Below are 21,713 nucleotides of genomic sequence, written 5' to 3'. Positions count from 1 at the left end.
TTATTTTTAAATGTCATTAAAATAATAACTAATAATAAATAATCGAATTAAAAATATATATATGTTTTTCAACTATTTCCGCGGCCGCTAGGGGCGCACTCCCGACCAGGCCCCGCTGGCGAGGAAGCAACGGCCGGCCGGGCATTGTGGGTAATGTCGTTTTAAAATAAGTTTTGTTTCTGCGGTGACCAACCGGCGGCTAACAGAGAGCCTTCAACTTCTACTACCACACCGTACACACAGAATGCTACACCGCCCGTGTACCAATGTGGGAACGCGATGACTGAGGAGCTGGATGAAGATGTGGTGTTCGAGGTGGGTGTCGTTGTCGTACATGCGGTGAAATGCGAGTAAATGCTTTGTCATGGTACCCGGGGGTTCTGAGTCCCATTCGGGGGCTGGAGCGGGGCTGGAGCGCCCGGCGGGTCGAGTCTGACAGCCGCGCGGCTAACGCTAAGCTAACAGCTAACGAACCATGCAATGATGATCACACAGGCAGTGCTTTGTTACTGGGTCCTGATTACAAACCAATCCTCAGATTTGGCTCCTTCATACCTGTGTGGATGCCAAGTGGATGTGGTCGTCATGGGACTGGTTTAGCTGTGTGTGTGTGTGTGTGTGTGTGTGTGTGTGTGTGTGTGTGTGTGTGTGTGTGTGTGTGTGTGTGTGTGTGTGTGTGTGTGTGTGTGTGTGTGTGTGTGTGTGTGTGTGTGTACTGTTGCTGGTGGGGGGGGGTCAGTGTCACCAGACCTCGGGCGGAGAGGTGTATCTATGCGTCGGATCCGATTGAAATCAAACGCAATTAAATCCACTTGGATCTGGACTGGATCGATATGCGTTCTGATTCCGTCCGACAATGGAAGTGAGTTGTTTTTGTCAAATCTTATTAGGGATTAGACGTGTTGCGGTATCGTTATGACTCTACATACTGTAAGTTATGCCTGTCATTGTTAAAAAAGCTTTCTGTATACATGTATTAGATACTCCATTTGTGTTGGTGGAAAAGGATCGTATATGCAAATCGAATGCAAGTCTTCGCATACGATCCATCCATCACTCCAGTCCACTGCAGGTCTATATGCCTTCCATGTCATTCCATTGATGCTATTATCGTTTCGTTACTACTAAGTGGCGGTGGTACCTAACCTAGACCAGTATGCTGTCAAATGGATAATGATGGCAGGTGGATTTGTGAATCATTTAGAGGTAGCCTGGGACAGTCTCATCTCCGTTCTGTGTATGGAAACATGCTTTACCTCATTAATAAAGGCTACAGTTACATTTGTTTCCACTGTTAAAACACTTTTGTCTCTCAACCTGTTCCCCTCCCAATGGTCTTGTTATCTCCTCCTCCCATCTCCTCCGCCTTCTCCCGCCTCCCTCCATCCACCACTCCTGACACCTGGCCATCTCCTGTTTCCCCTCCTTGCTCGCTCCGGACACTTTTGTATTCACTTTTCTTAGCAGTGCTCTCTCCGTTCTCTCATTTCAGAACTCTCCGCTGTTCCAGTACCTGCATGATCTAGGTCACACAGACTTTGAGGCGTGTCCTACGGGTTCTCAGGAAGAGGGAGATGGAGAGGAAGCTCCTCCCCTGGGAGACGCCCAGAAGCGTTCGGTGAGCGCACCCCTTCCAGCCAATCCTCAGACACACACTCATACGACCCCATACCCTCCCCTTTGTGTTCCATTGCCCTACCCTGGGGGCCTTTGGTGCAGATAGACAGTTAATTACTTTACTGATCGACTCATAATTGAAACCCTCAGTGACACATGCGCGCAGTTCATCCCCTCACACAGTTTGTTGTTGTGAAATGCTTCAGTCTTGTAGCAGACAGGCATGGCACGGATATGGGCCCCAGGACAGGTCAAGGTATTTGGTTTCTTTATTGTTTTTAATTCATTTTTTTAGCTTTTGTTTCTGTAATCGTCCCTTTCCTCGTGCATCGGTAGAAAAGTGGAGCTGCCAGGATTACTTGCTGCTGTCTCCTTGAGTCAGTTTTTAGTTATTGATGTTTCTATTTATTTTCTATTTAGTTTGTTGTAGTCTCAAACACCCAATAGGGTTGCTGAAACAGTGTTGTGGTTTTGTCCATGTTAATTTGCAGCATAAGGTGTGTGTGTGTGTGTGTGTGTGTGTGTGTGTGTGTGTGTGTGTGTGTGTGTGTGTGTGTGTGTGTGTGTGTGTGTGTGTGTGTGTGTGTGTGTGTGTGTGTGTGTGTGTCTCTTTCTGTCCTATAATAGCACTTCTGATTTGATGGATTTAAGCTTGCAGGCTCTGTTCAGTATTACACAAATAACGGCTGACTCAAATGGATTCTTTCCTCTCAGAAACGATTTAAATAGACCTGAAATAGAGATGCGCCCTTCCATTGATTTTGAAATTGATGTGGCCTGTCCGTCTATGCCGTACCACCCCTTTCCTTTGCCCACACCGCCTAGAGACGACGGGATGTTACTCTTAATGTGTCGTTATCAGAAAGGTTTCCAATGCATTAATGAGAAAACAGGACCGGTCAAAGACAGGAAGCATTCTGGGTCATCTCTCCTGTGTTTTGGTTTCCTTTGTTCCTCCAGATAGCGATGGAGGCAGCTCAGATTTAAAGAGGGCAGGCCCTGTTGTGGAAGGCAATGCGGGTCTTATCTTCTTCTGCCATGACCCACAGCTGTTGCATTATGGGTCTAGTTCCTGCTGGGGCTTTATTTACATGAGGAGATGGTTGGGTTTGTGCAGGGGCCAGTTCAGTGTTTTGCTGAGGTTAATGACCTGCCGTTAGATTGGTTTTCCCCTGTACTTTTTCCTTTTATTTACTTATTGCAAATGGGCCTACCTAGAATATATCACTCAGCAGTTGTCTCAATGTCTCATAAATACATAAACTTGGTTATTTTGTTTGGCATGTTTTTTTCTTTTTTTTTTCTTTAGTGGTGCTTTCTTTATATAATTTTAATACGGAGAGAACGCAATCATGTGGCCGTCTAAAGGGACTTAGCCCATGGATGACGTTTTTTAAGAGGATTTGAGGTTACGACAGAAACGGCAGCGAACTGCTGTCAGATTGAGACCAGAGGATTACCCCAATCAAATATTGTCCAGGGCATTCCGTCAGCGGTTTGATTCGTGCAATGATAACAACTTTACGTTTGCAAACCATAGATGGAAACTTAATTGTTTTACAGCTTCATGGAATGGTTGCATGGGCCGATACAGCGGGCACTTGGTGGCACCTCAGCAGTTGGTTCATCATCTAGGAGAGGCTCCTTATCTTAGTCACGTATTGAGAGAAACATTGAGAGAAAAGCCAAAATACTGATGCAGCCGGGGTCATGTGTTGGAGTCTAGGATGCAAACAGGTTGACGGAGGGCACTGCCTTCTTTCCCCTGGGAGACAAACATTCCATTCAGTATTAAGTTTATCCTGACCTCAAAGTAAGGTCCTCTCTGCACGTACCATTGAGGTAACGTTGTAATATCTTTATTACACATGCTCGACACGTTTGGGTTTGCTACAGTCCGGAAGCCAGTCGGGGCTCCGAACGTCTTCTTTAATTTGGTTCACAAGGCGGTAGTTGTCGACAGCCATGAGGCACACAGAAGGTTTTGGCATTGACTGCGGGATGCCTGCAGAATACTAACTAACAGCAGGGGACATCTTGCGTGCACAAGCTCCAGTTTGGTGTATGTTTGGTGTATGTGTCTGTCTGTCTGTCTGTGTGTGTGTCCAGCCCAGCGTTCAGCAGTCAATAAATCAATACGTGTGTGTGGCCGTTACACTTAATAACAGTCCTGCCCTACACACACACACACACACACACACACACACACACAGGATGTTATTATGCTTCTGTGCTCGGGCCACTGTTAAACACACCACCACGCATCCAAGCCAAGCACTGTTACCAGATTAGGAGCAAACTAAAGCCTATTCACGATAAGGAGAAGGTTTGGGTTGCAGTGGGTTTCCCCCTCCTCTTGGAATGCGGTGTCGTCAGTGGATTTATAAAGAAGGAAGTTGGATGTTCTTCTGGGCTCTGTTGGGGTCTGTGTGTCTGCATGTGTTTAGACAAGTCTGTCCAGAGTGTTTACAGAAGCACTGCCTTCAGCTGCAACCCCTACGACACGCTAATAAGCAGTGTCAAGACGGGGGAGTAAGAGACTGTGTGTGTGTGTGTGTGTGTGTGTGTGTGTGTGTGTGTGTGTGTGTGTGTGTGTGTGTGTGTGTGTGTGTGTGTGTGTGTGTGTGTGTGTGTGTGTGTGTGTGTGTGTGTGTGTGTGTGTGTGTGTGTGTGTGTCCAGCCGAACAGTGATCTTTTAACACCAATCAGCAGGGAAGATACTAGGAACATGCATTATGATTATTTTTGTTTGTTTTCTTACTGTGTTGCTTACTGTGGCACTCAACATGTTGTGCCACAGTTGTGTGAGTATCTAAGCATGTGTACTCACTCATCCGCGCACTCTTGCACTCACGAGCACTCTCTTACTTAGAGGGAGACTCTGCATGGTGTGTTTCTTTTTCTGGGGAAATGCAAGAGTACCTCGACCGTTTTCTTGGTAACCCAGTGAGAGCGGAGGGTTGGAAAGGAATTCTGGGTAAAATAGTTCTTTATTTAACCTTGGACGTGTGCCAGCTCAGACAATTGGTACCTTCACTGTGGCCTGGAATGCCCTGCACGAATCCAGAGCGTGGCCCTGAACCCAGCGTCTGAGACTGACCTGCAGCCCCGCCCCCTCTGTGTGATTGGCAGGGAGGTCACCTATGGAGACTGGCCAACGCCTTGTGGCAGTGGAGCCCGATGGGAAAGGCCGCCACATGCCACTCTCTGGAGCGGGAGCTGGTGAGTTCATAATGTTGAGAGTGAAACGGCTGTAAACCCTTGACTGTATGGTTCTTTTTTAATATAAATTCTGGTGTCGGACAGCATTTAATATTCATATTCTATATCACTGGTAATTGAATGTCTATAAACCATACTTACTGGTAATGCGATCCCACACCGGGGGTCCTCAGGACTGCGTGTTCGGCCAGTACTCGGTGCGCTGCATCCTGGACCAGGATGTGCTGCTGCAGGAGGACGTGGAGCTGATCGAGCTGCTGGACCCGGGCCTGCTGACCCTGGGCTCCCCCGCCGACGGCTCCCCCAGCCGCACCGCCCCGCTGCCCCGCCCCGGCCTGCTGGCCAGCCCCTCGCTCTGGTAGGCTGGCCGGGCTCATGCATGCTCACAGACACGGACAAATAGGCAGACATAGACGCTAGGGGTGGGAAAATAATAGATTCTTCGATGCATCGCAATTCTCTCTAGAACAATTCCGTCTCGATGCAGAAAAATTAATAATCTGAAACAAACAACAAACACAAAAATTTTATATATATATATAGTTGTTTTTTTTTTATTAAATTTGTTCGCCTGCTGCAGAGCGCTTCAGAAAGCAGCAAAAGTAGCAAAGTCAGATGTATATATATATATTTTTGAAAATCCTGCATGGAAATGTACATAAAAAAAATTATTGAATCGAGATGCATCGATAATCATTTTATAATCGAATCGTTGACCTCTGAATCGGAATCAAATCGAATCATTAGGTGCCAAGAGATTCCTACCCCTAGAGACAGGCACACAGACATTGACATGCGCACAGACACATAGATACACACACACTCACTCACTCCCAGAGAATATGTTATTACTTTCTAAAATCATTATCATTTATTGATGTTGTTTATCATGGAGCTCATGGTCTTTTATTTTAGATTTAGTGGGGGTTCCTAGGGGGCAGCAAAACTCACAAATCCTCTCCATTGTTTAGTCGTCCTTTTTACATATTTGGTCTGATTAAGTTTTCCCACCCCAACCCTCCCCTCTCCCCCTTGGCCCCCCCAGGGACGCTGCGGGGCTGGTGGGGCTGGCGGCCGTGCTGCTGGGCCTCTGCTCGGCCACTGGCGGGGGCTGGTCCCTGGCCGCTGCGGCCCCCTGGGGCCTGGTGCTGCTGGGCTGGGTGGGCGTGCGGGGCGCCCGGCTGTGGAGGCGGGGCCGCGTCCAGAGGGCGGTGCACGCCACGGCCTCGGAGCTCCAGGCGCTGGTCCACGACAGCAAGGCGCTGACGGGGGTGTCGCGCAAGGCGCTGCGGCTGGTGCAGGAGACGGAGGTCATCTCCCGGGGGTTCACCCTGTACGTCTACCTCTTGTACTTACTCTATGTGTGTGTGTGTGTGTGTGTGTGTGTGTCTCGGCCCAGCGCATGCCCTTGTGATTCCCCCCTCCCCTCCACCTTTCCCCTTCCATACCATATAAGGCCAATCACGCATCCACATTTTGATGATCCGAATGATACACCTGCATGGCCTTGACGTTTTTCACGTGTTATTTTGTGTTTTAAATGATCATAATCCTATACACATAGTAAATTACATAACATGTAGCTGTTAGGCCATTTCTAAGCTGTAAAAATGTACTTCATTGGCTGGTAAACCGATCTGTTTAGCTGATTGAGCATGTTGTGCGATCCCTCACAACTCCATCCAACCTGACCAGAATGATCACGCCCTTCCTTACTCATTAAAGGACTGAATCCTAGTATCGAGCGCTGCAATTTTCATGGATCAAAGATTTCAAAGTTTAGATCCCCAACATCAATCATGCTAATAAATGCGATGTTAACCTAGATGTTTCTGCTTGCTCATGCTTGCCCTGGTGCAGTGTTACTGTTGAACATCGTAAATCATTGTAATCACATCAGACTTTACTGTTTAATCAAAGCATGCTACCTTGTGATGCTAGGGGGCATGTGCTCTAACCAAAGCCCGCCCTCGTAGTGAAGCACGATCCAATCCCCTCTGGCCGCTGTTGTCATGTTTCAGTGTTGTGTGTTGTGTGTTGTGTAGGGGTGTAACGATACACAAAAGTCACGATTCGGGACGTACCTCGGTTCGGTATGTTATTCAATACAGCAGGGTTAAAAGAAATCAAACATACATTTTATTTATATTTATTTTTAGCTATTTTTATTTAACTTTTTTTTTGATTTTGGTTTGATTTATTAAATTGTATCAAACAAATGCCTTACACACATGAATAGACATCAAATACAATTGAGGATAAAAACACAGTAACGTCCAGGACTTATTTCCACTGTGGTCCTCAACACAAAACATCAGGACGAGACAAGACACTCACAGAGTGTGTGATAATCAATAAAAACATTTTTCTTAAATAATAATAACAAAAAAAAAAATAATAATTTGGTACCCACCGAAATGAAACGTGCATTGAACCGTTAAATGTCGGTAGGAATACGCGTATCGTTACACCCCTAGTGTTGTGTGTTGTGTGTTGTGTGTTGTGTGTTTGTGCTCCCCGGCACCCCAGGACGTCTGCACAGTACGTATCACATTTCACTTGTCAAGTTTGCTCGACAGGGTGAGCGCGGCCGGCTCCTTTAGCAGGGCGGGGCTGGGGGCGGAGCCTCGGGGCCAGCAGCTGATTGGTCTGCGGAAGGCGCTGTACCGGGCGCTCCGCACGGCGTTCCGGGCTTCCCGCCGGGCCACGTGCCACATGCTCAAGTCATATCCTTCACGTGCACTCCACGTGCACTCTGTTCCAAGTAGATCATCGCCGCTGTTCGAATCGACTGCAGTTCTCAAAGGGCAGTCTGCGTGAGTGAGTGTGATTAACCGTTACAAGCCGTTTGGAAGATCAGCCTCTTCTGACATCACAAGTGGGCGTGTCCACCTAGATGTACGCCGAATAAGTACCAGCCTACCCATTGGACTGTAGCAAACGTTGCTCATCATCATCATACGGATAGATGAGCAACGTTTGCTACAGTCCAGACGTGTGTTATAGACGTGTGTTTCTTAAAAAAAAAAAAAATTATGGTTGACCAAACTCATTGAGCATGAAAATGATCTTGGGTCCGCTCCTGGTATTACCAATAGTTTGATTAAGGTCTTTGCACAGCTGTTCTGACAGTCAGTGCACGTGGCGCGTTTCATTCCAGTCCCAGCAGTGAGCCTCCTTAACCCTCCAAACGTTCCCCCTGAACTCGGAGATCGACAACGTGACCAACTACGTGTCGGCGGTGCCCCTGAAGGAGCTGGGCCTGGGGCTGGGCGTGGAGCACGTGGGCGACGAGCAGGCCCAGGACCTCACGGACGACTACAGCCTGCCCGCCCTGAAGGTCAGCACCACCCAGAGACAGGAGGGGTCGGGGGTCAGCACCACTCAGAGAGGGGAGGGGTCTGGGGTCAGCACCACTCAGAGAGGGGAGGGGTCTGGGGTCAGCACCACCCAGAGAGGGGAGGGGTCTGGGGTCAGGACCTCAGAGAGGGGAGGGGTCTGGGGTCAGGACCTCAGAGAGGGGAGGGGTCTGGGGTCAGCACCACTCAGAGAGGGGAGGGGTCTGGGGTCAGGACCTCAGAGAGGGGAGGGGTCTGGGGTCAGGACCTCAGAGAGGGGAGGGGTCTGGGGTCAGCACCACTCAGAGAGGGGAGGGGTCGGGGGTCAGCACCACCCAGAGAGGGGAGGGGTCTGGGGTCAGCACCACCCAGAGAGGGGAGGGGTCTGGGGTCAGGACCTCAGAGAGGGGAGGGGTCTGGGGTCAGCACCACTCAGAGAGGGGAGGGGTCTGGGGTCAGCACCACCCAGAGAGGGGAGGGGTCTGGGGTCAGGACCTCAGAGAGGGGAGGGGTCTGGGGTCAGCACCACCCAGAGAGGGGAGGGGTCTGGGGTCAGCACCACCCAGAGAGGGGAGGGGTCTAGGGTCAGGACCTCAGAGAGGGAAGGGGTCGGGGGTCAGGACCTCAGAGAGGGGAGGGGTCTAGGGTCAGGACCACCCAGAGAGGGGAGGGGTCTGGGGTCAGCACCCAGGGCTGATGGTTGGGTCCGAAAGAAGGAAAACCTCCCTTCCAAAATCGTAAATCGGATGTGTGCATGGTTTTATTTATTTACTTATTTATTGAACCAGGTCTTTGAGATTAAAATACATTTTCAAAGAGCAACCTGGTCAAAAAAGCAGCAAAAATGCATCAACGTTTAAAGACGAGGAAAACATGAATAAATAAATTGTACACTGAAGTAGAGGTCAAATGAAGAGCTTTAGTTACGGATGTACTTCATGTGCGGGATGAGAAATGGTGCAAAGAATCTGCTGATGGACCATTGCCCTCAGGCAGTAGAACTACATTCAGCCCTCTCTTCTCTTCTCCTTTTTGTCCCTGTGCTGTTGCCGTCCCCACAGCTCATGTTCCAGCTGTGGGTCGCCCAGAGCTCCGAGTGCTTCCGTCGCCTGGCGCTGCTGCTGTCGGCGCGGCAACAGGAGGAGCAGGCGCCCGTCGGGGGGGCTGCCGCCGCGCCCGCCTCCGCAGGCCTCAAGCCTCCGTCCGCCTCCCCCTCCTCCTCCACCTCCTCCTCCGCCCTCCACCGCTCCATCACCGCGGTGACGGAGCCCCTCCACCACGCGCTGGCCGGCTGCCTGGGCGAGGTGCAGCGGAGCTACGACTTCCACCGCTACTTCGAGACGCAGCCGCGTGGCCAGGGCTCGGACCGGGCGGGGCAGGCCCGCCAGAAGTGCCGGGAGCTCAACACCCTCCACACCTCCATCCGGAGCCTGCAGCTGCACCTCAAAGCCCTGCTGAGCGAGTGAGAGGCAGATCTGATGACACGCACACACACACACTCTCTCACGCACGCGCACGCACGCACGCACGCACACTCATATCTTGGCAAGTAAGAATGTCCCTGATACAACACGCACAGGTCTGAACCTGTTCCAGACAGACGCTAAACAACATTACCTCAAACCATATGGGCCCCTGCTAAAATCATTAGAGCGGTTTGTGTACAAGGCAAAAGTAAAGTGTAAAAGTAACGTTATCTTTTTTAAGAAGAAGAAGCATCCAGAATTTTGTCACGATTTCAAATTCAAAGTGATTTCCGATTTCAATTCAAAAAATTTTGTTCAGATTTTCCTTCTGAATCTCTTTCTGAAGTTCTTCAGATTTTGATTTGGCGTGTCACCCCCCCCCCACACACACACACACACACACACAGGATGATCATCCTAGAGGACGACCTGGAGAAGATGATGGTGTGCGGGGAGCGGGCCGCCACGCCCCCGCTGTCGGGCGAGGGCTACCTGGAGCTGAGCCAGCGGCTGCACACCCTGCAGCCCCACATGCAGGCCAGCAACAGCTGCTGGGAGGACACGGTGGGCCAGGTGGACCGCATGCTGAGACGCACAGGTGAGCAGGACGGGGGGTGGAGCCTAGACCGCATGCTCAGACGCACAGGTGAGCAGGACGGGGGGCGGAGGGGTCAAGCAGTCACACAGATTTATCTGGTTGCGGTTTGAACGATTTGATGTGTCAAATGTTTTAATGAATGTCATCTCATTGTGTTGGGTTTGGTTGACCTAGATATTTTCAGCGCAAATCTGGTTGTACTGTTGATAAGGAACTAATTAGCAGCTGGAAGGATTTGGTGAGCTGCTCTTAAAAGGGGTCTTCTTACCCCCGGCTGTTCATTTCTCTTTAATTTAACGGCTGTTAAACAACAGATTAGGTTTTGAAAACGCAGAGATTCAGATGCGCACACACCAAACACACACGCACTTTCCCAGCAGGCTGTGATGTTGACAGTTATTTTTAGCAGACTTCCTCTCTAGCCCCCCCCGCCCTCCCCCTCCCTCCTCCTCCCTCCTCGTCTCTCGGGAAGGAAGTGCTTCGGAATATAGGACAAGAAAACCTAGCAGGCATGAGAGAGGGAGGCCGCGGGCCCGGAGAGGGCGGTGGAGGGGAGGGGAGGAGTCGGTCGGGCGGGGTGGTCTGGGCTGTTGTTGTTGTGTTGTTTTGTTGTTCTGTGGTTACCATGGTATCCCCTGTTGCTCCACAGATAATGCTGCAGGCCTGCGACAGTGCGCCCCCACCTTGCCCCACGTCCCCACCCCCACGCCGTCATACCCGCTCATTCTGGACCGGGACACTGTACCCGAGGAGCTGGTGAGCCCTGGGACACCCCCCAACCGACCCACTCCACCCCATTCCTGGAGTGTCTGTCTGACCTTACCCTCTAAATTGTTGCACTCTGTCCCGTTGTCTCTCTCTCTGGTTCTCTCTGTAATTCTCTTTCTGTCTGTCCCCGTCTCCATCTGTCCCTCTTTCACTCGCCCTCTTTCTGTCCCTCGGGTCTCTTTCTCTCTTGCTCCAGCGTTCTGTGTATCTCTACTGTATGTCTGTCTCTCTCTGTTTCTCTCTCTAATCTGTCTGTCTCTCTCTCCCTCCAGCTTTCTGGGTATCTCTAGGTCTCACTGTCTCTCTCTCTGTCTCTCTGTCTCTGTCTCTCTGTCTCTCTGTCTCTCTCTGTCTCTCTGTGTCTCTCTGTCTCTCTCTCTGTGTCTCTCTCTGTCTCTGTCTCTCTGTCTCTGTCTCTCTGTCTCTCTCTGTCTCTCTGTCTCTCTCTGTCTCTCTCTCTGTGTCTCTCTCTAATCTCCAGTCTCTCTCATCCTCTTTCCCACAAGTCAATTCAAAGAGCTCTTTCAGAACGCTAAACTGCTACATTGACTCCCGCTCTATCTTTCTCTCCCCGTCCCCCCCCCACCAGGAGTGGGAGGCGTACGTGTCTGACTCTGATTCAGAGGAGGACCGCGGGGGGGCCTGGTGCGACATGCTCTCCCCTGAGGAGCGGGACCGGCAGCGGCGGGAGCGCGAGGAGTCCCGGCGCGTCCTGTCGGAGCTCAAGGCCGTGCTGGGCTTCCGTGCCTCCGAGGGCGAGCGGCTCAAATGGAAACAGCTGCTGTTCAACGACCAAGGTCCGGCGGGGACCTGAACCCAACACACCTTGTTTCCACATTTCTAGAGCGTTTTTTTTTCCTTCCCACTCCCACTACAAACGGCCCGTGGGTTCATGGTGGTTGGAGTGGTCTGTAGTGTAGCAGAGGCTTACTGGGAATTTACACCGCAGGCGAGAGAGAGACGTGAGCGTAACGTAGGCGTATCAATTCACACCGCCGCCGTTTATTTCGCTATATTTTCAAGATTCATCAGATAACATCATAACCGAGACGCTTGAAAATAGAAGTGAAGCGTAAAGTTAAGCTTTTGTCGGCCGTGAGACGGGCGTAGAACACTGCTGGTGTAAATCAGTGCACTAGTTTGAATGAATTCTATCTCTAGCTGAAGTCGGACGTCTGACGGCCGACTAAAAAACTTGTCTAAAACAGCTCTGGTGTAAATTGGCCTTTAGCTAGCTAACAGAAATACATTTTGACATATACAATGATTCGACTACAGTAACATGACTCCTACAACGACAGAGCAAACTAACTTGTCAGCGTACTAAAATGACCAAAATTCGGATTTCATGAGATTAATTCCATGAGGATTTAGAATGTTTTCGTCTCCAACAGTCTCCATTTTTGACATTTATATCTTTTCTGAAACAAACTCACGTCATCTGAGTGCCTTATCTTCCCGTCTCTTCTTTCCTTTTCCCAGCTGCTACGACCCCATCCAACGCAGGACCACCGGACCCTCTGGATGGCTCCGACGCAGCGCCCCCCCCCGACGCCACCGGTAACCACAACCACAAGGACCACGGCTCAGAAGAAGAAAAGGAGGCCGCGGAAGAAGAAGAAAAAGAGCGGGGACGGGGACGGTCGGCGGCGACTGAGGGCGACGGCGAGCCAATCACGGAGTTCACCTGCGGCCTGGACAAGATGGCGGCCGAGGAGGGGGAGGAGCCCCGTGTGGCGGGAGTGGGCGGGTCCGAGCTCTACCAGTACGACGGCCTCCTCGGCGAGGGGGAGGGGCCGGCGGACGGCGTCCTGGCGCCGCACGCCCCGGCGCTCTCCACCGTGGACAGACTGACGGAGCTCCACGGGAGGGAGGCCCTCAGCATTAGCTCCGCCCTCGCGGCCCAGGTGGCGGCGCGCTCGCACGCCCTCGTCCACATGGCGGAGCAGACGTTCGGTGACGACGATGATGATGATGAGGAGGAGGAGGAGGAGGAGGATGAAGATGAGGACGGGGGCCGGGAGGACACGGGGATGGAAGAGAAACACTAGAAGCAGCTTTAAACAAACCGAAAACAGGCGGAGTGTTTGGGATGCTATATTTATTTCTGATACGGTCCGAGGTCTTCATCGATTGAGGTGTGTGTGTGTGTGTGTGTGTGTGTGTGTGTGTGTGTGTGTGTGTGTGTGTGTGTGTGTGTGTGTGTGTGTGTGTGTGTGTGTGTGTGTGTGTGTGTGTGTGTGTGCGTTACATCGGTTCAAGTGTTTGTTGTTGTTGTGTGTGTTGCATAATCACCCGCCAATCAACCCGCACGCCGCGTCCGTCCGCTGTACGCCTCTCGCTCTGTCTCTCCCTCCCCCTCTCTCTCGCTACTGTACTGTACTCCTCCCTCCCTCTCTCTCTCACTCTCTCTCTCTCTACGTCCAGCCGTCCGTTAAACTATTTCCACTCAGGAACCTCCTTCAGTCAAAAGGTCCAGATCATGAATGTCTGCAACATATATTCTCATATGTTAAAATATTTTCTTTTTTTTTTAAGAATGATGTCGAAAGGCCTTCAAATTGTAAAACTCCATCACTGTTGAAGAAGAAATTGTTCTTAGTGCTAAATGGTTTGGAGAGCTGCTAATTGGTTCTGAGATCAGTCCTGCTAATGTTCCACTGCTGAGGATATAGTTTGGTACATGGGGTGGTTGAATACGAAAGAGACCGTAGTTCTCGTTACAGATAAAAAACGAAAGCAAAAAGACAATGCCATGGATTGGGGGCTGTTGAAAATGAATGAATAGCTCAACAGGTCTTCATAATTATTAATGTGGAAACGTGCACTTGTCAAGGGACGGAAGTAGAATGCTATTTTTTACTACCGCCATTTATTTTTATCTAGGCCTCTCTGGTGTGTGTGTGGGTGGGTGTGGGTGTGTGTGTGTGTGGGTGTTTTTCTTTTGAAGTTTACTCCCAATAATGTACACTTGGTACATTATTATATATTGTGTGAGTGATATATTGGAATTAAGCTTTACCTCAACACTGTTGTGTCTTGTGTGTGTGTGTACAATCCCTGGAGACTTCAGCTCAACCTATTTGTTTACACGGCCATGATCAGTTCAAACGCTAGAATCAGACGCCCCACGTTGCATGGTGGTGTGGCTCAACTTTTGTTAAAAACGTAAACAAAAACAAAAGGCAGTGTGGGTCTGTGTTTTCTTACATATATTAGCGTGATTAAAACCCTTTTGTTAATGAATTAACGATTATTCCGAGCCTCCCCGGTAAACCAGACAGAAGAACGGACGCAAACTGTCCCGACACACATGGTAGAGTCGTACCCTCCTGCATTTCATCGGTGAAATTAAAGCTATTCTGGAACTGAATCTGTTTGGTCATTCCTTGCTGTCGGGGGGGGGGGGGTATGTTCTCCAGGTGGGTGTCCTCCTGGCACTCCAGTTTCTCTCCACACCCTAAAACATACAAGATAACACTCCTGCCCTTTAGCAAGGCATTGGCACTAAAGCTGGAGTTGGCAGCTCACTGGTCCTAGTTTGTTAGGGTGACTGCATTGCCTCATGGGGTTTAATAAAGTATCTTCATGTCACAAGTAGTTTAATGGAGACCTATTTCACCATGAGGTTGATCTGCCCCAACAAGCCCCGGTTAGTTGTTAGTCCTGTTATACAAATAATTATCCAGGATCATTGGTTTTAAACCTGACAAGTTTATATTGTATAAAAAAAGAAATACAGGGCTGTGATGCAGACCAATGACAGCCAGTGACTTCTCAACAGAAAGTATGACAGTGAAGCATCCCTTGGGAACAGGCTGTAGTAGCATGGCACCAGCACCTCTTAGCGGCAGCCACTGGTATTGCAGGAACATAATACTGAAAAATGCACAGATATTAGTTTTCATGATAAATATAGCAACGCTGCTATCTAGTGGGCATTCGTAGTTAGGACCACTAGTTTCCTTGCATAAGGGTAATCTATTTTTGAACAACATCATTGAAACAAAAAGGGCCTCCACAACTGAGTAAAAGAGGGAAATGAAACTGTTATTTGACAGTATACTTGCAACGTTTCAAGTCATACTGGGCACTTGTGTTTGTTCCACACAGCTGATTCGAGTAGCATCCAGCTGCACCCCCGGAGCCGGGGCCTGTGGTCTGGCAGGTCCGGTTTTTTCGGCTTTTTTTAAAATGAATTAATAATAATAACAATAAAAATAACTATATATATATATATATATATATATATATATATATATATATATATATATACAGCCAATAGCTAGTTATAGCTATATATATAATTCGTTTTTTATCTTTATTTTTTTTTTATTAATTATTATTAATAATTAATTATTGTATTGAAACTTAACAAGAAAATAAACGTCGACTGGGGCAGTTAGGGGCCGACTGTGACGCAAAACGTCAAAAAAGCCGAAAAACTCGGACCTGCCCCACCACAGGCAGCTGAATGCTGATTGGCTGATTCGGCCAGTTTCCTCCACCGACCACTCCTCCCATAAGCCATTGCGCTTCCCTTTTCCTTTTTTTACAAGCCTCTGCTGCTGCGATCATGGCGGCGGTGGTACAGGAGCAGGTACCGGACCCGACACCCGACGAGGTGGACAGCGTCCTGAATGGCGAGGTAGAGGAGAAAGAAGGCGCCGACCCGGCCGGAGAGACAACGAAAAAGAAGAAGAAAAAGAAGAAGAAGAGCAAGTCCGCAAACACGGGTAAAAGGGGTCGCCGGTTCGACTCCCCGGCTAACATGCTAGGTAGCTAGTCGTTAGCCATGCGGAGCTGGGAGCAGTGGGGCGGGCTGATGGGAGACAGCGTGCCCCAGTGCCAGCTCAGGCCTTTTGTAACAAACAAGCCTGGACTAACCTATGAGTGTCATCTAGAGCAATGGGAATGACAACTTCAGAGCAGATGGAATTGGAATGCATGTGTGGGGTTTGATTATAGAAGGAAGTAGTGGGAGTAGTGGCAATCTCCCCTCCAGTCCCACAGTGCTGTAGTGGGTGCTGACAGCGCAGAAACTCTGCCATGCTTTGGGTTTGTTCAGTGAGCTGCGATCATCTGGCCCCAGAAAGTCTGTGGCGAGCGATGGCTCCTGAGTGATGTATAGAAGTGATCGATACACTTGCTGTAAGCGCATTGGTTTGAGCAAGATTCTATATTCTTCAAATTAAAAAACTCTGAAACTAAAGCTCTTGCTTTTGATTTCATCATATCCTATTCCACATGTAGTGTTGGATCATGCATTTTCTACTGTACTCCGGTCCCTGAGCATTTCTGATATTGTTATGAGAACGTCACTTGTCACAGTTTAAGAGTTATAGCTCAGTGACAGCTGAGTAACATGTGTTCACCGTCTGTTGAATTGGCAGTTGCTGAGCCCGCGGTGGATGAGGTGGCTGAACTGACCAAACAACTGGATAAACAGGCCGTAGAAGACAAGGAGGAGGACGGGGAGGACGGTAACGACAACATCACTGGATGAAATTGTGACATCTCACTTTGGCCGTCAAGCGACTAGTAGGGTTCCCTTCCAACTCTGACGTTATGTCCACAGAGGGAGAAGATGGAGATGCAGGCGGCAAGAAAAAGAAGAAGAAAAAGAAGAAGAAAGGAGGTGAGCTACTGAACCGCTGCTCAGACAGCTTCACCATCCACACACTGTAGTGTTGGACAATATGTGTCCGGGAAACCTAACCCTCACTCGAATGTGGACATTAAACAAACCGCTGCTCAGACTGAGCTTCAACACCCAACACACCGTGGCGTTTTACTATTAAGGTCCAAAAAGTGAACCTTTCTCTTGGACACTGCAGTCCACCGCTGCACAGACAGAGCTCCACACACACCGCCGGGGCCCCTTGGGCTTGTTGTCTGAGGGCCACGAAAAGAATGCCACCTGCATACGCAGCAGAGTGGAACATTGACGTAGCTTTTGGGGGAGATTGGCAAAAACATATGATTTTACCTTTTTTACTTGCATGTTTCAATAACTGTGATGGAATGGCATCAAACTATGATCATAACAATGTTGATGATCATATAAGACTCATGAATCATGTTTAAAACAAAATAAACGGTTTTGGGTTCACTGGCTCTTTAAGTAAGAATTCTGGATTCCAGAATTGTTGGATTAAAATACCAAGATTAGACTACTCTCAGTTCAGTTATCATGGGGACTGGAGTGAATTGGATACTGAGATGGTTAACATGGGCAATATTAATCCAGCTTCTACTGACATTTCCATGAACAAGAAATTCCTGTACATGGAAATATAAAATAATGAACTGTGCATTGTATTTGTGTACATGGGGGGCTCTCTAATGGCGCATTTCCACCGGCGGGTGCGGGTTGTTTCAGTCTGTGTTCTTATATCTTGGCTCCCACAATTTCCAATAGGGGACTTGAACATTCAAAACATTAGTTATTGTTTTACTGTACATTGGGAATCCATTCAGATGATATGGAGAGTCCTGGTTGATGATGTTCTCCCTCTTCCTCTACAGCCAAAACACAGACTGACCCGCCATCGGTGCCTATCTTTGACTTGTACCCCAGTGGAGTGTTCCCCGTGGGACAGGAGTGTGAATACCCCCTCTCTCAAGACGGGTAAGCAACAAGTGCACAAGGACACGCACACCTGCAACACAGTTCATGTGTCTTTGTTTAATTGTTGACATTTCTTATTGGCTTATTGGCATATCAGAAATGATCAGAAACTTTGCCAGTCATGCTGTCCAACATATGTTGAAAACCGAAGAGTGTGATCTATTCACTACAACCTAAGAGTAAACGTCTGCGCTTTTCCGCAAGGAATGTGAAGACTAGCTGAATATTCAACTACAGATTCTTGCGTACCGTTTGCTGACGGACTCCGTTCTCTGTCCCCGTAGTCGCAGTGCGGCGTGGCGTACGACGAGCGAGGAGAAGCGCGTGATGGACAAGGCCAACGAGGAGGTGTGGAACGACTTCCGGCAGGCGGCCGAGGCCCACAGGCAGGTCCGGCAGCACGTCCGCAGCTTCATCAAGCCCGGCCTGACCATGATCGAGATCTGGTGAGCAGCCCTCTTCGTCCCTCTCCGTGCACTACAGCTCACCTCCCCGTGTGGTAAATACAGCCATCATGTTTCAGACGATGCAAACCAAATTTGTGCTGCCGTGATACTAGGGGCCGGATTTCTAAAAAGATTTATATTATTATTATATATCTTTAATCAACTATTGAATGGTAAAATAAATATGAATCTTACTGATCTCCACTAAGTAACAGTAACAAATCCAAAATAATTATCGCAGCCTTTGCTATTTGTATATCGTGTTTTATTACATCGCGATTTTGGTTTGAATTAGATTAATCGTTCAGCCCTAATGCAAATACAAGTGACTTGACTTGACTGTTCTTCCTCTGTCCCCCCCCAGCCAACGTCTGGAGGACTGCTCCAGGAAGCTGATCAACGAGAGCGGGCTGAACGCGGGGCTGGCCTTCCCCACCGGCTGCTCCCTGAACCACTGCGCCGCTCACTACACCCCCAACGCCGGGGACCCCACCGTGCTGCAGTACGACGACGTGTGCAAGATCGACTTCGGCACGCACATCAACGGTACGCACGGGGACGGGGTAGTAGCCAGGGGGTCTGACTCCCAGTTCAGGGGGTCTGACTCCCAGTCTAGATTGTTTGACTCCCAGTGGAGAGGTATCGATGTCTGATCAGTCTTTGTACTCGCTGTGGTCTTGGCTTGTGTACCTAAACGTTGACAGCGTTCCTTTCGTCGGTTTCTCTGCAGGGCGCATCATTGACTGTGCCTTCACAGTCACTTTCAACCCAAAGTACGACAAGTTACTGGAGGCCGTGAAAGACGCCACCAATACAGGCATTAAGGTAGAGACACACAATTCACAATGTATTTCTGTTAATATTTTAACAAGGCTGAATATCAGCATGGCTGTGGTTATCTTCAGTCTGCAGCCTGGTACCTGGGACCGAATGATAGCTGGGCTGATACTCAGCATAAGGGCACTCCCTCTTATCTGCTAAAGATGAGTTGACCATCTGCCCTGGTACATGGAAGTAGCAGACCTGTAGTTTGTGTGATAAACACACCGGAGACACCGGTTCTGGTCCCACGGTGACGCCACCGTTGATAGTGTCCGTGTCCACCTGATCACTCGGTCTGGTTTTGCTGTTGATAGTGTCTGTCACATGATCACCCGGGGTCTGGTTTTGCCGTTGCAGTCCGCCGGGATTGACGTGCGTCTGTGTGACATCGGAGAGTCGATCCAGGAAGTGATGGAGTCCTACGAGGTGGAGCTGGACGGGAAAACCTACCAGGGTACGAGTTACCACAATGTGGAAGAGGATGGAATTAATGTGCATATTTAATGAATCGCCAATTCACCTAAAGCCATGATATAAAATGTATGAAATGTAAAAACCAAACCAGCAACACAAACATGTATTAGTTCATGTCTTCCCAACTGCAGTAGGTCCAACAGCGTTTTCCTGCTGCTCTTGCAGGTCCTCTTAAACTAAGCTATAAGCCTGGTTAACGGTTTCTCTCCTTTCCCCACATTCCAGTTAAGCCAATCAGAAACCTGAACGGCCACTCGATCGGCCAGTACAGGATACACGCCGGCAAGACCGTGCCCATCGTCAAAGGAGGAGAAGCGACGAGAATGGAGGTGCGTTGCATTGGTTCTGTCCATCACTAGCGACCGTTGTGTGATGCCACAGAAAAGTCCTTTCTTTGGATGCACAGTTAAAGTCTGATTTCTCATTAAGTCTGTTTTATTTAATTCAACTTTAGTCATCATCCTTGTTCCTTAAGACTTTGCTGAAACCCAGTTGACTTCATCGTATGCGTATTATCTCTTTTAGACCGGATGGTATACGAATTCAAGGTTTGTTTCATTGGGAAAATAGTTCTGAACTAAAAAGCTCTACATGAACTGGTGACCATGTTTATTTCCCTTAAGCCTCTCCATATCATGCTTGTTATAATATGACTTTGTACTAGAGATATTGGACATGGTGTGTTTTAGACGGTTGTTTCACTTTTAAATTGACATTAATAGTCTTTATCGCCCCCTGCAGGAGGGCGAGGTTTACGCCATCGAGACGTTCGGCAGCACAGGGAAGGGCATGGTCCACGACGACATGGAGTGCTCTCACTACATGAAAAACTTTGACGTGGGCCACGTCCCCATCAGGTGAGGCCCTCTCCACGTCCACTAGGACCTTCAAACCCTTCTGTTCTCCCTGCTCTGTGCTGTGGTCCCGTGCACGGGCAGAGCAAGGCATTAAAACGGCCAGGGTCAGGCATTCCATTCCAGCCGGGCCAACACATGCTGAAAGAAATGGATGCACTTGACAAAATACTTGGAATTAAAGTCCTAAACTAACCATGTATTTATTTTGCAAACATTTTTGCAGACTTATAAATTGTATAAATCTGACTTTTTACCATTTATAAAAATATATATTAAATAATTGTCATTAAGTTTGGTAAGAAATGACTAAAGATAGCAGCGGTCCTACTTCATGGTCGTTTGACTCCTTCCCCCAGACTCCCCCGGGCGAAGCACCTGCTCAACGTGGTCAACGAACACTTCGGCACGCTGGCCTTCTGCCGGCGCTGGCTGGACCGCCTGGGCGAGAGCAAGTACCTGATGGCGCTGAAGAACCTGTGCGACCTGGGCATCATCGACCCCTACCCCCCGCTGTGCGACTCCAAGGGCTGCTACACGGCGCAGTTCGAGCACACCATCCTGCTGCGGCCCACCTGCAAGGAGGTGGTGAGCCGGGGGGACGACTACTGAGAGGACCGCAGAGTCACTCTCGGCACCCGACCTCCACTAAACTGCACACCCCCCCACCCCACATGTTTTCTGACCCCTCCCTCCGTAATCCCTTCCTCTCCCCCGCGCCTCGCGGTCCACTTAAAGGTCCCATGACATGCCACCTGGTGTGAATGAGATTAGCCTACAAGCCACTTTGAAATTCTGTCTGTTATGACATCACAGGTGGGCGTGTCCACCTAGATGTGTGACGGATAGATGAGCAACATTTGCTGCAGTCCACTGGGTAGGCTGCTAGACTGATCTATCCGTCACACATCTAGGTGGACACGCCCACTCGTGATGTCATAACAGGCAGATTTTCAATACGGCTGTAACGGCCAATCACACTCACACCTGGTGGCATGTCATGGGACCGTTTAACTCCGTCGTCCAGAGAATAAACCCATTACTATCTTGGCATGCGCTCCGACCCCAGGGAAGAGAAAAAGAAAACCCGGGTTGTAAGCAAACACAGGACGCCGTTATCTGCTCGGTCTTTTGTCGAGCGCAGCGGCGGCGGTGGTGTGTGGAATGCTACTGTGAACCAACCGAACCGGAATGCTATTATGTTTTCAAAGGCGTCAATATTAAATCTCGCTTGCAGCAGGGAACTTTCTTTTGTTGTTCTCGCTGATGGCTGAACTCGGTCCGTTGATCCAGGGTGTCAGCCACGGCTTAACCAGACCTTTAAATAAAGGAAGCATTTGGCTTCCCCCGGCACACTGGTGTGTCCCTACAATCTCTTGCAGACCTCATTTTACACATTAAGAAAAGGTTAACTGTCAAACAGTTCTATATTTAAGCTAATGCTGCATTGATTGTAACCACAGTATTGGAACCGCTT

The 21,713-nt window shown here is 49.2% G+C and overlaps 2 protein-coding genes across 3 annotated transcripts; both read left to right on the top strand.

Annotated features, from left to right (window-relative positions):
- The first annotated feature begins 55 nt into the window (after nucleotides 1-55).
- vezt (vezatin, adherens junctions transmembrane protein) lies at nucleotides 56-14,382 on the top strand. Of its 2 annotated transcripts, XM_084483371.1 has the most exons (13): nucleotides 56-146; nucleotides 244-315; nucleotides 1,493-1,618; nucleotides 4,750-4,839; nucleotides 5,013-5,197; nucleotides 5,885-6,172; nucleotides 7,407-7,565; nucleotides 8,032-8,179; nucleotides 9,239-9,639; nucleotides 10,051-10,241; nucleotides 10,891-10,997; nucleotides 11,599-11,806; nucleotides 12,492-14,382. In XM_084483371.1, exons 2-13 carry the CDS (start codon nucleotides 280-282, stop codon nucleotides 13,058-13,060), a joined length of 2,508 nt encoding a protein of 835 aa, XP_084339497.1. In that variant the 5' UTR covers nucleotides 56-146; nucleotides 244-279; the 3' UTR covers nucleotides 13,061-14,382. The 2 variants fall into 2 exon arrangements, with proteins under 2 accessions (XP_084339497.1, XP_084339498.1); XM_084483372.1 differs by lacking the exon at nucleotides 56-146 and having other exon boundaries at nucleotides 173-315; nucleotides 7,419-7,565.
- Nucleotides 14,383-15,566: 1,184 nt separating this feature from the next.
- On the top strand, nucleotides 15,567-20,995 carry LOC311363050 (methionine aminopeptidase 2-like). The gene is made up of 11 exons (XM_084482977.1): nucleotides 15,567-15,745; nucleotides 16,403-16,492; nucleotides 16,588-16,647; nucleotides 17,538-17,640; nucleotides 17,925-18,086; nucleotides 18,451-18,632; nucleotides 18,817-18,911; nucleotides 19,266-19,362; nucleotides 19,608-19,711; nucleotides 20,124-20,239; nucleotides 20,596-20,995. Exons 1-11 carry the CDS (start codon nucleotides 15,586-15,588, stop codon nucleotides 20,846-20,848), a joined length of 1,422 nt encoding a protein of 473 aa, XP_084339103.1. The 5' UTR covers nucleotides 15,567-15,585; the 3' UTR covers nucleotides 20,849-20,995.
- The last annotated feature ends 718 nt before the right edge of the window (nucleotides 20,996-21,713 follow it).

Source organism: Micromesistius poutassou, assembly GCF_964030765.1.
Source record: "Micromesistius poutassou genome assembly, chromosome: 18".
Classification (NCBI taxonomy): domain Eukaryota; kingdom Metazoa; phylum Chordata; class Actinopteri; order Gadiformes; family Gadidae; genus Micromesistius; species Micromesistius poutassou.
Note: the sequence above shows the minus strand (reverse complement) of the source record. Positions and strands in the feature narration are given on the sequence as shown.